Consider the following 15,617-nt stretch of genomic DNA (forward strand, 5'->3'; position numbering starts at 1 on the left):
TTACTGAAAGTAATCGATCAGCGAAGTCTTGTTTGATTTTTGAGGTTTGTTTCTTTAGTTTTTAATGTTTCTTCACGGACTGGTGTCCTGATGATTGAATGCTACTGCTCAGGATTCAGAGCCTTGATCCATAAGAAACAAAGCTTGACTCAAAATTAAAACAACTCTAGGTCATATTTTTACCCTAAAATTACAGCTTTAAAATCACTGTGATGCTTCACTGAGCTGTAACAGGGAGAACACAGCCTCTGTTGTTGATACTCCAGGTTCAGCACTGCAGAAACTGCATTATGTGGTGTGTGTGATAGGGTGAGTGTGTGAAACTGTCCACAGGTGTGAGGGTGTGACTGGGTGAAGGTGTGAATGTGTGTGAGGGTGTGAATGTGTGTGAGTGTGTGACTGGGTGAGTGTGTGTGAGTGTGTGACTGGGTGAGTGTGTGACTGGGTGGTTGTGTGACTGGGTGAGTATGTGAGTGTGTGTGTGTGTGTGTGTGGGTGTGAATGTGTGTGAGGGTGTGATTGTGTGTGCGTGTGTGACTGGGTGAGGGTGTGAATGTGTGTGACTGCGTGAGTGTGTGACTGGGCGAAGGTGTGAATGTGTGTGAGGGTGTGAATGTGTGAGTGTGTGAATGTGTGAGTGTTTGACTGGGTGAAGGTGTGAATGTGTGTGAGTGTGTGACTGGGTGAGGGTGTGAATGTGTGTGAGTGTGTGACTGGGTGAGTGTGTGTGAGTGTGTGATAAGGTGAGTGTGTGACTGGGTGAGGGTGTGAATGTGTGTGACTGGGTGAGTGTGTGAATGTGTGTGTGTGTGTGACTGGGTGAGGGTGTGAATGTGTGTGTGTGTGACTGGGTGAGTGTGTGTGAGTGTGTGACTGGGTGAGGGTGTGAATGTGTGTGAGTGTGTGACTGGGTGATTGTGTAAATGTGTGTGAGTGTGTGACTGGGTGAGTGTGTGAATGTGTGTGAGTGTGTGACTGGGTGATTGTGTGAATGTGTGTGTGTGTGTGACTGGGTGAGGGTGTGAATGTGTGAGAGTGTGTGACTGGGTGATTGTGTGAATGTGTGTGAGTGTGTGACTGGGTGAGTGTGTGTGAGTGTGTGACTGGGTGAGTGTGTGAGTGTGTGACTGGGTGAGTGTGTGTGTGTGTGACTGGGTGAGTGTGTGACTGGGTGTGTGAGTGACTGGGTGACTGGGTGAATGTGTGTGAGTGTGTGACTGGGTGAATGTGTGAATGTGTGTGAGTGTGTGACTGGGTGTGTGAGTGTGTGACTGGTTGAGTGTGTGACTGGGTGAGTGTGTGAATGTGTGTGAGTGTGTGACTGGGTGAGTGTGTGACTGGGTGTGTGAGTGTGTGACTGGGTGAGTGTGTGAGTGTGTGACTGGGTGTGTGAGTGTGTGACTGGGTGTGTGAGTGTGTGACTGGGTGAGTGTGTGACTGGGTGAGTGTGTGAATGTGTGTGACTGTGTGATTGGGTGAGTGTGTGAATGTGTGTGAGTGTGTGACTGGGTGACTGTGTGACTGGGTGAGTGTGTGAATGTGTGTGAGTGTGTGACTGGGTGAGTGTGTGACTGGGTGAATGTGTGAATGTGTGACTGGGTGAGTGTTTGACTGGGTGAGTGTGTGAATGTGTGTGAGTGTGTGAATGGGTGTGTTAGTGTGTGAAGCTCTGTTCAGGGTGTGCGTTGTTGTCCAATGATTCCAGATAAGCCCTGGACACACTGTGACCCAGATCAGGATGAAGTGGTTACAGAAGATGAATGAATTAATCAATAATGTAATCATATTTGCCTAAGCTTTCTCGTAAATGTCCTTTTAGCATCAGAAAGGCGAGATGAAGGGGCAGATGAGACCCACAAACCTCGGCTTTACCTCATGAGCCCTTCCCCAAAGCACACAGTCTCTTTGTGTTCGAGCATTGATCTCTCTCAAGCGTCCCACCACTAGCGGACCCCCTTTGGGAGAGTTATAAAACCCAGTGCATTCATTAATATTTCACTGAGCTGCGTTAGACCTACTGCAACTTTCTTTGCTCCTAGAGAGAGAGAGAGAGAAAGAGAGAGAGAGGGGGGGTGAGAGAGAGAGAGAGAGAGAATGAGAGAGGGGGAGAGACAGAGAGAAGGGAGAGAGAGAGAATGAGAGAGAGAGGGGGGAGAGACAGAGAGAGAGAAAGAGGGGGAAAGAGAGAGAGAGAGAGAGAGAGAGAGAGAGAGAGGGAAAGAGAGAGAGAGAGAGAGAGAGAGAGAGGGTAGAGTTCTCAGCCCAGTTCTGATGTTAAGCGTCTAAAAGGGAGTTTCTAGCTGCAACAACAACATCCATTCTTCTGGAAAGACTATATATGGGAGGCTGTGAGGATTTGATTGCAGTCAGCCACATAAACATCAGTGAACTGTAATCTAACGCTGTGTGCACAGCTGAACGGCCCTGAGCCTTAAAGCAGCAAAATATTCATACAGAGGTCTACACTGAACTGGACCCACTGTACAAGTGAGGGGTTTATGATAAAGTGGCCAGGGAGGATGCATTCTGTCTTTCTGGGCTCTGTGTGTGTGTGTGTGCGTCAGACTGACCTTCGCATGCTGCAGATCTCTACTGCTGGATCTTCTCCAGCTCCTCTGAGATTTGCACACACACACACCCACACAAACACACACACACCCATATGCAACACACACTTCCATCCCATACACAGTGCTGGCTGCTGTCCAACCTCTGTGGTTCAGAGAGATCACAGAACTCTGGCTAACTGTGTACGTGTGTGTGTGTGTGTGTGTGTGTGTATGTGGGTGTGTGTGTGTGTGTGTGTGTGTGTGTGTTCTTCTATCTCCTCTTATTCCATTGTCAAATAGTTTAATCTGCTGGAGAATGTTCCACAGAAATCATCTGAGCAGTAGGAGCCCCACGACTCTAGAGTCTGCATCTATTCATGTTCATTCCCTATGCCATGCACCTGCTTTCTGCCTGATTACATGCTTGAGATGTGCATTCACCTCACAACCCAAACATTCAAAGTCAGCTCTCTTTAATTATGGCATATTTACATTTTTATATCGACTGAACTCCACAACACAAGGCAGTAGAATAATAAAAGTTGAAGGGGACGTATATGAAAAAAAAATGCTTTTCAGAAAGCACAGGATCAAACAAGTCGTTCTGATTCTGCTCCGCTTCTGACGTCAAGTGCAGAGACTTTAGAAATGCCCCGCCCCCTCGTCAGCGAGCGGCTCAATATCATTTAAAGGAACAGGCGCTGATAGCAGTGTGAGGTATTCCATTCCCTTGCTTAAGGGTTCCCTCGCTGTTCCTCCGAGTTGCAGTTCCTTCTCACCAGAGTTTCCCAGAGTCCAGGGGGTCTAGGTCTGTGGTAGCACTGTTTACTTCCATTTGTTTTAGGCATTGTCAAGTTGTATGTGTAACCTGAGATCAGCTCTTCAGTGTGGGTCTGAACTAGTTTGGTTCCTGCAAAATGAAATTGATCTGGATCCACTCAGAACCAACAGAAAAATAGAAAGGTGGGTCTCCAGCTGCAACCAAAGGGTGGGTTCTTCGCTGTGAATTGTGACGAGTCGAGATAAAGAAGCTCCAGAAAGGGCTCAGAGACTTTAATAAAGTGTTATGGTGCTGTAAACAGTGGATTAACCATGACTCTGTCCTGACTCTGTCCCTTTATCTCTTGCTCTGGAGGTGAATTCAGACACAGCACTGGAACACAGCCCCCACAGCGCCCCCTGCTGATGACGTATCTTTGGTTCCCATCAAAACGGGTGAAAACACAGGGGGACAGTTTGCTTGAGAGCACAAATGTTCTAAAAATCCTGAATGGAACCGATTGAAGTGGAAAAAGGCTGGGATTTAGCCTTTGGTGAGTTCTGCTCATCAGCGTTATAAGGGTAGAGTCTGCATCATGAACATAACTGTTCACATACTCACCTATGTGCTACGCTTGTAACTGGAGGCTCCCACTAGAGGGCAGACCAGAGAAAGATGCAGGTAACTGCGGACTTGGCTCTGACACAGCCTTCTTCAAAACTTTCTGCCATTGTGATGCTGTGGGTTGCGTGCACTGTTGTTGCGTACTGCACCTTGCGTATGCACAGTGTTTATTTTCAGAATATCTGCACAAACTACGCACCAAACTGATGCAGGACACGCACTGACTCCACTCTCTGAGCTGTAAACACCTGAGATTGATTCCATGCTGCAGACATGATACATGGGATCGTGTTTCCATTTCTTCTGGCTAAGTCATCAAAGCTGACAGAGGCTAAAGATGGCTCCCCTCCTGCTCTGCGTTCACTTGTGTGCTGTTGTTAAAAGGGCTTCATCACTCCATGCTCCTAGTGTCTGCTGATACTGGGTTTGCTGGGATGATGTATGTTCCTGTTATAGCTTCTTTCTCACATCAACCCATATACAAGGTATGTGTGAGGTATCGGATACAAGCCAAAAATCCACTGACCATACAGGAGCACTGTGTAGTTCTGCACTTTCAAACTGTAGTCCATCTGTTGCCCTGTATAATTGTCAGCCCCCTTTCACCCAGTTCTTTAACGGTCAGGAACCGAACAAGGTCCCCATAAACAGGTATTGTTTGGGATGTAGATGTGGGCCTTGGTTATCTCCTGGGAAAAGAAGGCAGACCATAGTGGCGCAGAGGGAGCTGGTAGCTGATGTCGCCTGTCCACCTTGTAGATTTAAGGTCAGAGACACTAGGTCATCACAGTTGTTGTTGGTCATCATCTAGTCCTTCATCAGTGGACACAAGACGCTGCCCCCTGCTGGCTTGGTGGACTATTCTCATGTATAGCTGTGACACTGAGGTGTTGAAAACTCCAGCAGTACTGCTGTGTCTGATCCACTCGCACCGGCACCACGTCAGTGTCTCTGAAGCACTGAGAATGATGCACCACCCAAATTATACCTGGTTTGTGGGGGCCCTGCCTATTGAAGAACAGAGCAATATGGGGCTAACAAAATATGCAGAGCAGCAGATGGACCACAACGTGCCCCTGTGTGGTCAGTAGAGCTGAGAGAATGGAGGAGTAAAATAATAAGGAGGTTGTTTTAATGTTTAAGCGGTGAAGCTGAGATTGCTAATACTGCAGACAATAAATATTTATTGTCTCTCTTGGCGTGTAAACACACGTCAGAGCTCAAACGCCACAGCAGCAGCAGCAGGCACTTTCCTAAACATCCGCTCAGGCAGCACTTCAGTGGAAATGGGGCTCGTTGTCAAATAGATGTATTGCAGCAGTTCGGGAGCAGGGTAATTATTTATGGCACGTTGAGGGTGAGGACTGCGCTGACCTGGAGCTCAGTGATGGATGAGAACTCAGCATGAATAGATGACCTGTTGATCATTCTGGCCTGTTTGTTATTTGTGAGAGGATTGTGTCCAGTGCATTATCGTATGAACACAAAATAATCTCTGCTCCATTTTCTGCCTGTGGTTTATAACTCTGGCAATGACCATGCCACCCCTGGAAGGTGGAAGCCAGAGGCTGGTGCAGTTGGTCCTTCTGTCAATTTAATAACACAAAGAAAATGTCACGGGTGGGGGAGGGTCCCATCTGTCTGCTTCTGCCTTCACAGATCCAGCCCCTTGGACCTCTCAGGATCTCAAAAGGCACTGCTCTGGTGATGGGAAACTCAAATCTGGAGGAACAGGGAGGCCTTGCCCTTAAGCAAGGGAATATAGGAGGTCCTTGGGTTACGACACATCTCCCATTTACTGTATAAAGCCTTGTTTTGACTTAAGTGGCTTTGCGTCGTAAACATCATAACGCAAACATAACGGAAGAATACGAAAATCGGTTTACGACGCGACGTAGGAATGGATCAACCTCGTAAATCAAGTACCCCCTGTACCTCAATCCCTGCAGAACTCTGAACCAACCTAGAGGAACCTATAGCACTTTTCCAAAAAAAGAACCCACATTTATGGACCGGTTTAGTCCCTGATTCTTGGAATGAACTGCCAACCCCCTGGTGTTCCCAACAGCTTTGATGGGAACCAAGGATACGTCATCAGCAGGGGGTGCTGTGGAGGCTCGGTTCCAGTGTTGCTGCAGCTGAATTCAGAGCCAGAGCCATAAATACACAAGCCGAGTCAGGACAGGACCAATATTTATTAATTGTTTTATAGTTTTGATCTGAGTGACCTGTAACCCTATCTCCACTTTATTTGAGGCTCTGTGCTCTTTTTGGAGTTCTGTGGAGCTCGACTCGCCCACAGACGCCGACACAGTTTACTCTGAAGGACCAACTCTTCTTTGGTTCCAGCTGGAAACAAACCTTTCTGGTTCCTGAACTGATTTGTGTTGGTGGAGACGAACGAATGGTTCCAAAGTAAATTTGCAAATGGGAACTGTTCCGCTTCTTCATTGTTGGAAAATTGCTAATGGAGGCCTTTGCCCTTAAGTGAGAGAATGCCTCACACTTTTTGGAAACTTAAGGTGCAATCCCAAAAGACCATAATGCCTAGAAAAGTTCCCACTGGTGAGTCGATGGCTGTCTTGCAAGATTATACATTCTGTGGAGTTTCAGAGTTCATGATGGGACCAGATATGAAACAATGAATATCAAAACAAACAGCCTCTCATCTCAAACACAAAACAGTCCCTTTGCCTTTCTCATGAACTCTCCCTAGCCCTTTTTATCCTACTGGAATCTGGATTCAGGTTCCTATGGCGTGAGTAATTTGAAATAAATTATTTGGACAACTTTAGAAATTTAATAACACAAAGAAAATGTCACAGGTGGGGGAGGGTCCCATCTTTCTGCTTCTGCCTTCACAGATCCAGCCCCTTGGACCTCTCAGGAACTCAAAAGGCACTGCTCTGGTGATGGGAAACTCAAATCTGGAGGAACAGGGAGGCCTTGCTCTTAAGCAATGGAATACCTCAAACTCAGCAGAACTCTGAACCAACGTAGAGGAACCTATAGCATTTTCCAAAAAAAGAACCCAGATTTATGGACCGGTTTAGTCCCTGATTCTTGGAATGATCTGCCAACCCCCTGGTGTTCCCACCAGCTTTGATGGGAACCAAGGATACGTCATCAGCAGGGGGTGCTGTGGAGGCTGGGTTCCATTGTTGCGGCAGCTGAATTCAGAGCCAGAGCCATAAATACACAAGCCGAGTCAGGACAAGACCAATATTTATTACTTGTTTTATAGTTTTGATCTGAGTGACCTGTAACCCTATCTCCACTTTATTTGAGGCTCTGTGCTCTTTTTGGAAAATTGCTAATGGAGGCCTTTGCCCTTAAGTGAGAGAATGCCGCACACTTTTTGCAAACTTAAGGTGCAATCCCAAGAGACCACAATGCCTAGAAAAGTCCCCACTGGTGAGTCGATGGCTGTCTTGCAAGATTGTACATTCTGAGGAATTTAAGGGTTTATGATGGGACTAGATATGAAACAATGAATATAAAAACAAACAGCCTCTCATCTCAAACACAAAACAGTCCCTTTGCCTTTCTCATTAACTCTCCCTAGACATTTTTATCCTACTGGAATCTGGAATCAGGTTCCTATGGCGTGAGTAATTTGAAATAAATTATTTGGACAACTTTAGAAATTTAATAAACATTTTTTTCTCCATACATAAAACGCAGGAAAAACTTCAAAGACACTGGCGGTTTTGGACAGAAAATAAATTGGCTGTATTTATGATGAAGCGCTCTGAACCACACCTCGCATTTCGCATTTCCCTTAAAATGATATCAACCATTCAGATTTCACCCTGTAAACTGTCTCCTACCAGCAGTGAGAAATGCTCCAGACCAGACGTATAGTAAATATGTGTTCGAACATAAATCCTGACCATTAATTTGTGCGTCACATTTACAACATTTACCAGGACAGGGATTAGTACGAGCAGATGCTGTCCTCTCATTGGAGCTGTAGCTACACAGTTTTAGAAACGCTCCTCCAATGTCCCGCCCCCTGAAGTGAAATCAAGCTTGTAATTTGTTGCCTCTGAGGTCATTTTCCTGAAAAATGAAACCATAAACAGAACCAAAAAGTGGTGGGACATTGTCTCGGTACTTCTAAAGTGGGTTGGTCAAATGACCAGCTGACCCCTTGGTTCCAGCAGGCCTTGCTCTGGAGTGATGTGGATCTAGACATAATAATCCAACCACCAAATCCTCACAGAAATGTTCCAACTTTTGGTGGAAAGAGAACGAGCCCAGTGTGTGTCTGTTTCTGAATATTCTTCTGACCGTGCTTTGCTGTGTGTGTTTTTCAGAGGAGAACTGTCGCTTGGCTGTGGATAAAGGTTACATCTCAGGTCTTCTGAAGCTTTACGATGAGTGGCACCTATATGACTCAGAGCATGAGCATCTCCATATCCGCCAGGCCTTACTCCACTGTCTGCACCAAGCCTCCAACAGCAGCCTAAGCAGGAGCGCACTGGTCAGTGACGGAGGCATTGACCTACTTTACAGAACCACACAGGTACATCTCTCCACAGCCTCTGGGAACTCAGTGTGAGATCTTTGCTGTGTATTCTCTCAATTGTGTTATCAGAATCATGCTGATATTCTTCATCCTTCAGCACTTAGTCGGTGGTCAGTTTCTAGGTAGTTCTGGGTGGACCGCTCTTGACCACTGCTGTGCCTGATACAATCAAACCAGCACCACGCACACTCTTGCTCTAGTGTCAGTTTCACTGTTGTGTCGTGTCATGATATTAATTGTCCACCACTTAAAAATAATTACCCTGATAAACGTTGCACCAACAGGTCTAGGACAATCTAGGATTGTACATTAGTTGTTGGAGCCGTAAATTAGGGGTTCCTATTAAAGTGGCCAAAAATGGGTTTCTAATAGAGTGATCAGCAAATGGAAGGTACCAGTGCAAGTGGAATAGGACAAGTTTTCACTAAAGTAGAGGAGACTAGAAGAGGTTGTTTAGGATAAAGTGGCCAGTGAGTGAAAATAGAAGGTGGGTGTTTCTAATAAAGTGGCCAGTGAGCTAAGGTACAAGACGGAAGAGTTGTATCAGAAAGACGACCCTTGTATTCTATGCTTTACAATAGTGATGATGCTGGTGTAGTTACCTGCAAATGGAACACTGGAGATGAACGTTCTCCAGTGAAAATCCTCCCCTTCCTTCAGGGCCTGGACTGCTCTAATTGTTTTTTTACTGCCGTTGATTACTGTGTGCACCTTTCTCACTTTGTGCGGCTCTGGTTTTATTGCTTTGTGATGGTTATTGTCCAAAGTAAAGCAGAGTGAATCATTACAGACAGAGTTAAGTTGTATTTTTAATCTATTGTGGGGACTTTTCTGCTTTCGCAGCACATTTGACTTGCAGACTTATTGTTTACTGAATACTGAAAGCCATGTCCACTCCGGGGCAAATCAGATGAGTTTCTGAGAGGGGACATTCATTCATTCATTGTCTGTAAGCACTTATACAGTTCAGGGTTGTGGAGGAATCCACACGGACACAAGGAGAACACACCAAACTCCTCACAGACAGGACCCTGGAGCTGTTTGGCAAGGACACTACCCCTGCTACGCCACTGTGCTGCACCTAGAGGGCACATATTCTCAAAACTCTCTTATTCACTGCATGTTCACATTAATGTGTTAATCTGGAGCCCACCAACCCACACACTGTGAAACAAGACCCCCCCCCCCCCCACACCCCAAGTCAAAATTGTGTGCTGCCTCAGTCAGAAAACAAAGGGATAAAACAAGATTCTGCTCCGCTTCTGACGTCAAGTGCATAGACTTCAGAATGGCCCCGCCCCCTCGTCTGAGTCTGTCCAATCACAGCGCCTGACCTGTGTTTATGTGAGAGCGCAAAGATGAGGTTAAACGCAGCAAAACAGACACAACGAGCGCGGAGAAATAAGAGCACTGAGTAAAAACGGAGAAGAAAGAGAACAGAGTGAAAACGACTAAAAACCAAAGCTTCTGCTCCTCGCTCTTCACTGCTGTGCGCTCGGGGTCGGGGTGAACAGCGAGCGGCTCATTATCATTTAAAGGGATAGGTGCTGAAAGCGGGCGTTCTGAACAGGGGCTGTTTACACAGGGGGAGAACACTGCTGTGGGTTGTTTTTTTTACCAAAGCAGGTCACAGAGGTTTATACCCAGGGGGAGAATGTGTGCCTTTTAATGTTGAAGTTTAGACCCAGTGTCCAGTTTACACCTGACCTGTATGTTCCTACTGTAGTCATATACATAACCACATCCGCTGTTGTATCAGTGAAGCAGGCATGGGGGGAGTCAGAGTGGTCAAGGAGTAAGGGATGGAGGTATATGCAGGAGATTTTATTAACAAGAAACAAGGAAACTAGACAAAAGGGAAGCTAAACAAAAAGGGCAAAACACAGAAGCTAAGGAAATAAACAAAAAGGGCTAAATACAGAGGCTAAGGAGCTAAACACAAAGGACTAGGTTAAAACACAAGAGCTAAACAAGAAAGCTAAACCCAGAGCAAGGCTAAGGAACATCAAGCAAACATACGTACAATGACCCACAAACAAGAAACACTGACAAATAAAGACAACACCAACAAGAAACACCTGCACACCAATTAAGACACATGACACTAGAAACACAAGGGAAGGGTATCACATGACCAGGGAACAAGCAGGAAGCAGACACAAGACAGGGGGAAACAGTCACATGACAAGGGGAGCACAAACAAAGAACAAAAACAGAACACAAAACTAAGCACGTTACAATGGGGTCCTGACTACAATTAACTTTGTGGACAACCTGTGTCTGGAGAGATGTGTTGTCAAAGATTAGGTTTAATCCCAGTCTGAACTGCTGAGATGAAAAACTGTGGATGAAGACAGGCAAGTTACAAGTGACCAAATCTGATTTGTGTGGTCAGACTACAGTCAGATTAGCCCACTAGGCCACATGGATTGTCACAGTAATGATGCAGGCGTGAGTAGGGCTGAGGGCAGGAAAGTGAGAAGGTCCGTGAGCTGAATGATGAAATAAAATCTGACTGGTCCAGCGTGGGCTTTGTTCACAGTGCAGTGGAAACCAGATCAAACGACTATGTCCATTGTATCTAAGCAGCCGAGGGCATTAATGAAAGCACGACTTCAGGGATCCAGTTTGATTCAGATTTGATCTCAACTACAGACATGGCTTAGAAGTTCACCTCTTTGTGGCTTTTTGTCCTACTCAGATTGGATATGCTGATAGATCAGACCTGAGCTGCCTCTGTCCAAACGTAGCCTGACTGACTGATGTTTCCTCCCGCAGAGCTGCTTGTTGAGCAAGGCTGCCGAGTGTCTGGTGGAGCCTACAGTTCAGCTGATGAGGAAGTGCCTCCCAAAAGTCCCTCTTCCACTGCCCTCAGATCGCAGCCTGTACAGGTTTCCTCTGCCGGGACAGTCTGTGGACACTTGGGAGGATGATCTGGGACTGTACGGTAAGGCTACTTTCTTTCTTTCTTTCTTTCTTTCTTTCAGTCCCCAGAACTTCTTTCTTTCTTTCTTTCTTTCAAACACATCCGTATAAACATACTGTCGGAGCCAGAACTGCATGGGATTCACTAAATGCAGCGTGACGAGGGTTTACCACTGTGGAACAGCCATGAAACATGACCAGTGTAAGTTGTAGAACTAAACCAAACCTCAGAGTGAAGTCAGATGTTCTGCTGAACTCCTAACTCTAGATGGCACTGATATATTTCAGTTGTGTCTAATTGTAAGTATATTCAGTCCCCCGTATTCACAGAGGAGCGTTTACAGGAACCCCAGAGGTCACCAGGATCCAACTACATACAGTCTCAGCACCTCCTCCTGTACACTTTAAATCAGCTGTAGATCACAGATCAGCTCCAACAAGATGGAAGCACTGTGAGTAGTTACAGAAAGATTCAGTTCAACTGCACATAGTGCTTCCAACCATCAGTCAAACAAAAAGCAGTGTATAAACAGAGAGCCGTATGAATGGGGAACCGTGGAGGTACGGTGAAGGTCCAGTGGCCTACAACACTATGTTCTGACTGTTGTAAATGTTGTGTGCATTTCACATGAAAACAAACTTTGGCCAGATGATTTCAGCGTGAGAGAAAAGGTGGAAACCACAGCCTGCTGCGACCGTTTCTCACCTGGGAACAAGTTTGAAGGCAATCAAAATAAAAACACAATGACATTCATCTTGTTAAACCTCAGCAGAGTGAAGTGAAATCAAAGCCCTCTCTGAAGAAGGTCGTGATCTCTGGAAAAAGGGAGAGAGAGGTCTTTTTCCAAGATTTTTTTTTTCAAATTAATTTTTTTCAGGACTGGGTGCTGTGTCAGAGGTAGTGTGTGTGTGTGTGTGTGTGTGTGTGTGTGTGTGTGTGTGTGTGTGTGTGTGTGAGGACCTCATAGTGTTTCTATTTGATTTCTTGGATCCAATGATACCTCATGCACTGACATTGATCTCTTATCCTTATGTGTGCACGTGTGTGTGTGTGTGTTTTATTAGATGACAGCTTTGAAGATGACAGTGATGAAGAGCAAGAAACTGAAGAACTCGACTGCCGGGACTTGGTGAGTGGTTCTCTGTGTTTGATTGTTCTTCCAAGGACAAGACAAGATGAGCACACACACCCACAGGCCCACATTGGCCATGTTATTATGACTAGGGGGAAATACATAAGGCAGTACATAAAAATAAAATATAATTGAATAAAAAACAGGGCAATGCCTTTCCAACCACCAGTGTGGTGTTCTCTCTGTGTCTGTGTGGGCTTCCTCCGGGTGACTGTCTGTGAGGAGTGTGGTGTGTTCTCTCTGTGTCTGTGTGGGTTTCCTCCGGGTGACTGTCTGTGAGGAGTGTGGTGTGTTCTCTCTGTGTCTGTGTGGGTTTCCTCCGGGTGACTGTCTGTGAGGAGTGTGGTGTGCTCTCCCTGTGTCTGCGTGGGTTTCCTCCGGGTGACTGTCTGTGAGGAGTGTGGTGTGTTCTCCCTGTGTCTGCGTGGGTTTCCTCTGGGTGACTGTCTCTGAGGAGTGTGGTGTGTTCTCCCTGTGTCTGTGTGGGTCCAAAAGGTTACATAATGTAGATTCTGTGTTGAGCCCAGAGTATGTGAAACGGAGGCTCTCCCTGTTACAGATCAGTGGAGCATCACAGTGACTTTAGGGTCATTAATTGTAAGTGTTTCTTTAATAGTCTTATGTATTAATTACGTGTGTCCAAGAACTGTGACCATATGGTGTAACTTCAAGCATTGGCACACACACACACACACACACCGTAACAGGATCCAGTGTCCACTGTGTGACATGCAATTTTCCCGGTAATTTGTGTTAAATGAATGCAAAGCGAAAGCGTCGGACTGATCACTGGCTCCGTGCAGAGACGGATTAAAGAGAACAGACCGTGCTGCTTCCAGCTCTCGCTTTGCTTCAGTAACATACACCTCTGATGCCGCCATAAATCAATGCCAGCACTTTACACACTCACGCCTCAACCATGACAGCACTCTCCCCGTCTCTCTCTCTCTCTCTCTCTCTCTCTCTCTCTCACACACACACACACACCATCTCCATCCCAAACAATCAGTACACAGCTGGTGTGGTCGTCTCACAGAGCTCTGGGAACTGGGTTCAGTGCCTGATTATTAGGTACATGAGCAATAGGCAGCTCCATTAATCCGTGAAGGCACACTGTGTGGCCAGAAATGTGTGGACACTTCATCTAACTATTCTTCTGAATGTAAAAGATTTAAAGGAGCACTATGTAAGATTTAGTGCGCTCCCCTTAGTGTAATTCATTTTTAAAGCACTGTACTAAAATCAGTGTGAGGGGGAGGGAGGAGTTTTCCAAACTACTATGGTGCTTTTCCACTGCATGGTACCTGCTCTACTCAGCTATACTTTTGGTCCCTGGTTGGTTTTCCACTATAAAACCCCACCCGCCCTGGAGTGTATCTGGTGTCGTCTCTAACCCCGTTTCTAAGGGGAACAGTGGGCATTGGAAACCACAACAACGGCGGTGGTAACGTTAAGCGGTGTTTACTCATGGTGTATCGGCGTGTTGTTGTTGTTGTTTGGGACTGAACACAGCTCCGTCATCAGTTCAGACAGATCAGTAGAGTTTGTTCCTTCCTTGTTGCAGCGTCCAGCTCTCGCTGGATTCTTTCATCGGCCACCGATCCAAGGAGCGTTTGAACCTCTTCAAAAGACCACGGCATCATTTTACGAGCTGCCGTCGTGAGTCGGATAAAAACAAACGTGATCTCTGCTGCAGCTGGAGATTTTACAGATGGAGAGTTGGTGCTGGTCGTCTGCGTTGCGTGGCGTAGAGTGACGACTCTCTCTGGACGATCAGCGCTCTGCAAGGTTTACACGCCACGGTTTAGTCCCTACTCGACTCGCTCTGAACCACGAGAGAACAGCCACTAAACAAGAACCCGCTTCCAGAACCAGGACCTGATTCACCTGGTGGAGGAGAATGAAAGCCACAACACAAAGAATGTTTGTTAAAGAGAAGTGTGTGTGTGATGAACGTTTTAAAGAACTAAAAAACGTCATTTGATCTAAAGGTTCTTTACCAATTTCAAAAATATTACCAAATCTACACAATTTTTTCTATGGCATTGCTCTGAGAACCATTTGACGCACCTTTATTTTGAAGAGTGTTCCCTCTAGAAGTTACATAGTGCAGTTTCTGCAGTGCTGAGCCTGGAGTAACAGTGACAGAAGCACTCTTCCCACTATTACAGCTCAGTGGAGCCTCACTGTGATTTTGAAGCTGTAATTTTAGAGTAAACGTATCACGCGTAGTGTTCCTTTAAAATTGTTCTCTCAATAAAAGCTTCTACTTTTTCTGGGAAGAGTATCCAAACTAATCTGGGATGAGATACTGCCACACTCTGTCTCCAGCTGTGTGTCCGTATAGAAATGTCTGCGTCCAACTGTACACATGCGCTTGTCCTACTTACTATGTACCTGTCACTGTTGATCAGAGTTTGTGTCAGAAGCCATGTCTTGCAGTGGTTTATTGCAAGTGTCACACCATTTTGTTCTCTCTCTTTCTCTCTCTATGTGTGTGTGTGTGTGTCAGGAAGATGATCTGGAGACAGATGTGAACAAATTGACAGCTCGTCCGAAGCCTGACCGACCGCTGGAGCAGCTGCAGCAGTACACACTACTCTGTCCTGAATTGCAGCACAACTTTCAGGTAACACACACACACACACACACACACACACACAGAGACAGATAGAAAACAAACGTGCACATCCCTGGGGCAAGTAACGGAAAGTCCTCATTTTCAGTATTTTGACCCTAAAGAGGTTCAGGTGCAAAATGCCTTATGGGGCAAAGAGCAGAGGTGTGTGAAGTGTCACGTATCCATCCGCCAGTGCATGTATTGCTATGTGATTAAAACAGTGACTGCAGCAGAAGTAAGTAGTTCCTAAAAGTACAACAATAGCAGCTCAAACAATTACTGAGCTCCTGAATAACTTCTGAAACTGCAGTGGAAAAGGACAAAGAAGGGAGGTGTTTCTGATAAAGTGGCCAGTGAGTGTCAGTAGAGGGGGGGGGTGTTTCTGATAAAGTGGCCAGTGAGTGTCAGTAGAAGGGGGGGTGTTTCTGATAAAGTGGCCAGTGAGTGTCAGTAGAAGGGGGGGTGTTTCTGATAA

At 46.0% G+C, this 15,617-nt stretch overlaps 1 protein-coding gene across 1 annotated transcript in view; it reads left to right on the forward strand.

Annotated features, from left to right (window-relative positions):
• The window catches only part of LOC136673332 (cytosolic carboxypeptidase 4), a gene marked incomplete at its 5' end in the record, with an annotated part of 177,911 nt that overhangs the window by 25,226 nt on the left and 137,068 nt on the right, over positions 1-15,617 (forward strand). The window contains 4 exons of the mRNA XM_066648733.1: positions 8,253-8,461; positions 11,243-11,411; positions 12,455-12,519; positions 15,035-15,151. Of these exons, the coding sequence (XP_066504830.1) occupies positions 8,253-8,461; positions 11,243-11,411; positions 12,455-12,519; positions 15,035-15,151 (560 nt within the window). The remainder of the gene's footprint in view (positions 1-8,252; positions 8,462-11,242; positions 11,412-12,454; positions 12,520-15,034; positions 15,152-15,617) is intronic.

The sequence above is a fragment of the Hoplias malabaricus genome, chromosome 17, assembly GCF_029633855.1.
Source record: "Hoplias malabaricus isolate fHopMal1 chromosome 17, fHopMal1.hap1, whole genome shotgun sequence".
NCBI lineage: Eukaryota > Metazoa > Chordata > Actinopteri > Characiformes > Erythrinidae > Hoplias > Hoplias malabaricus.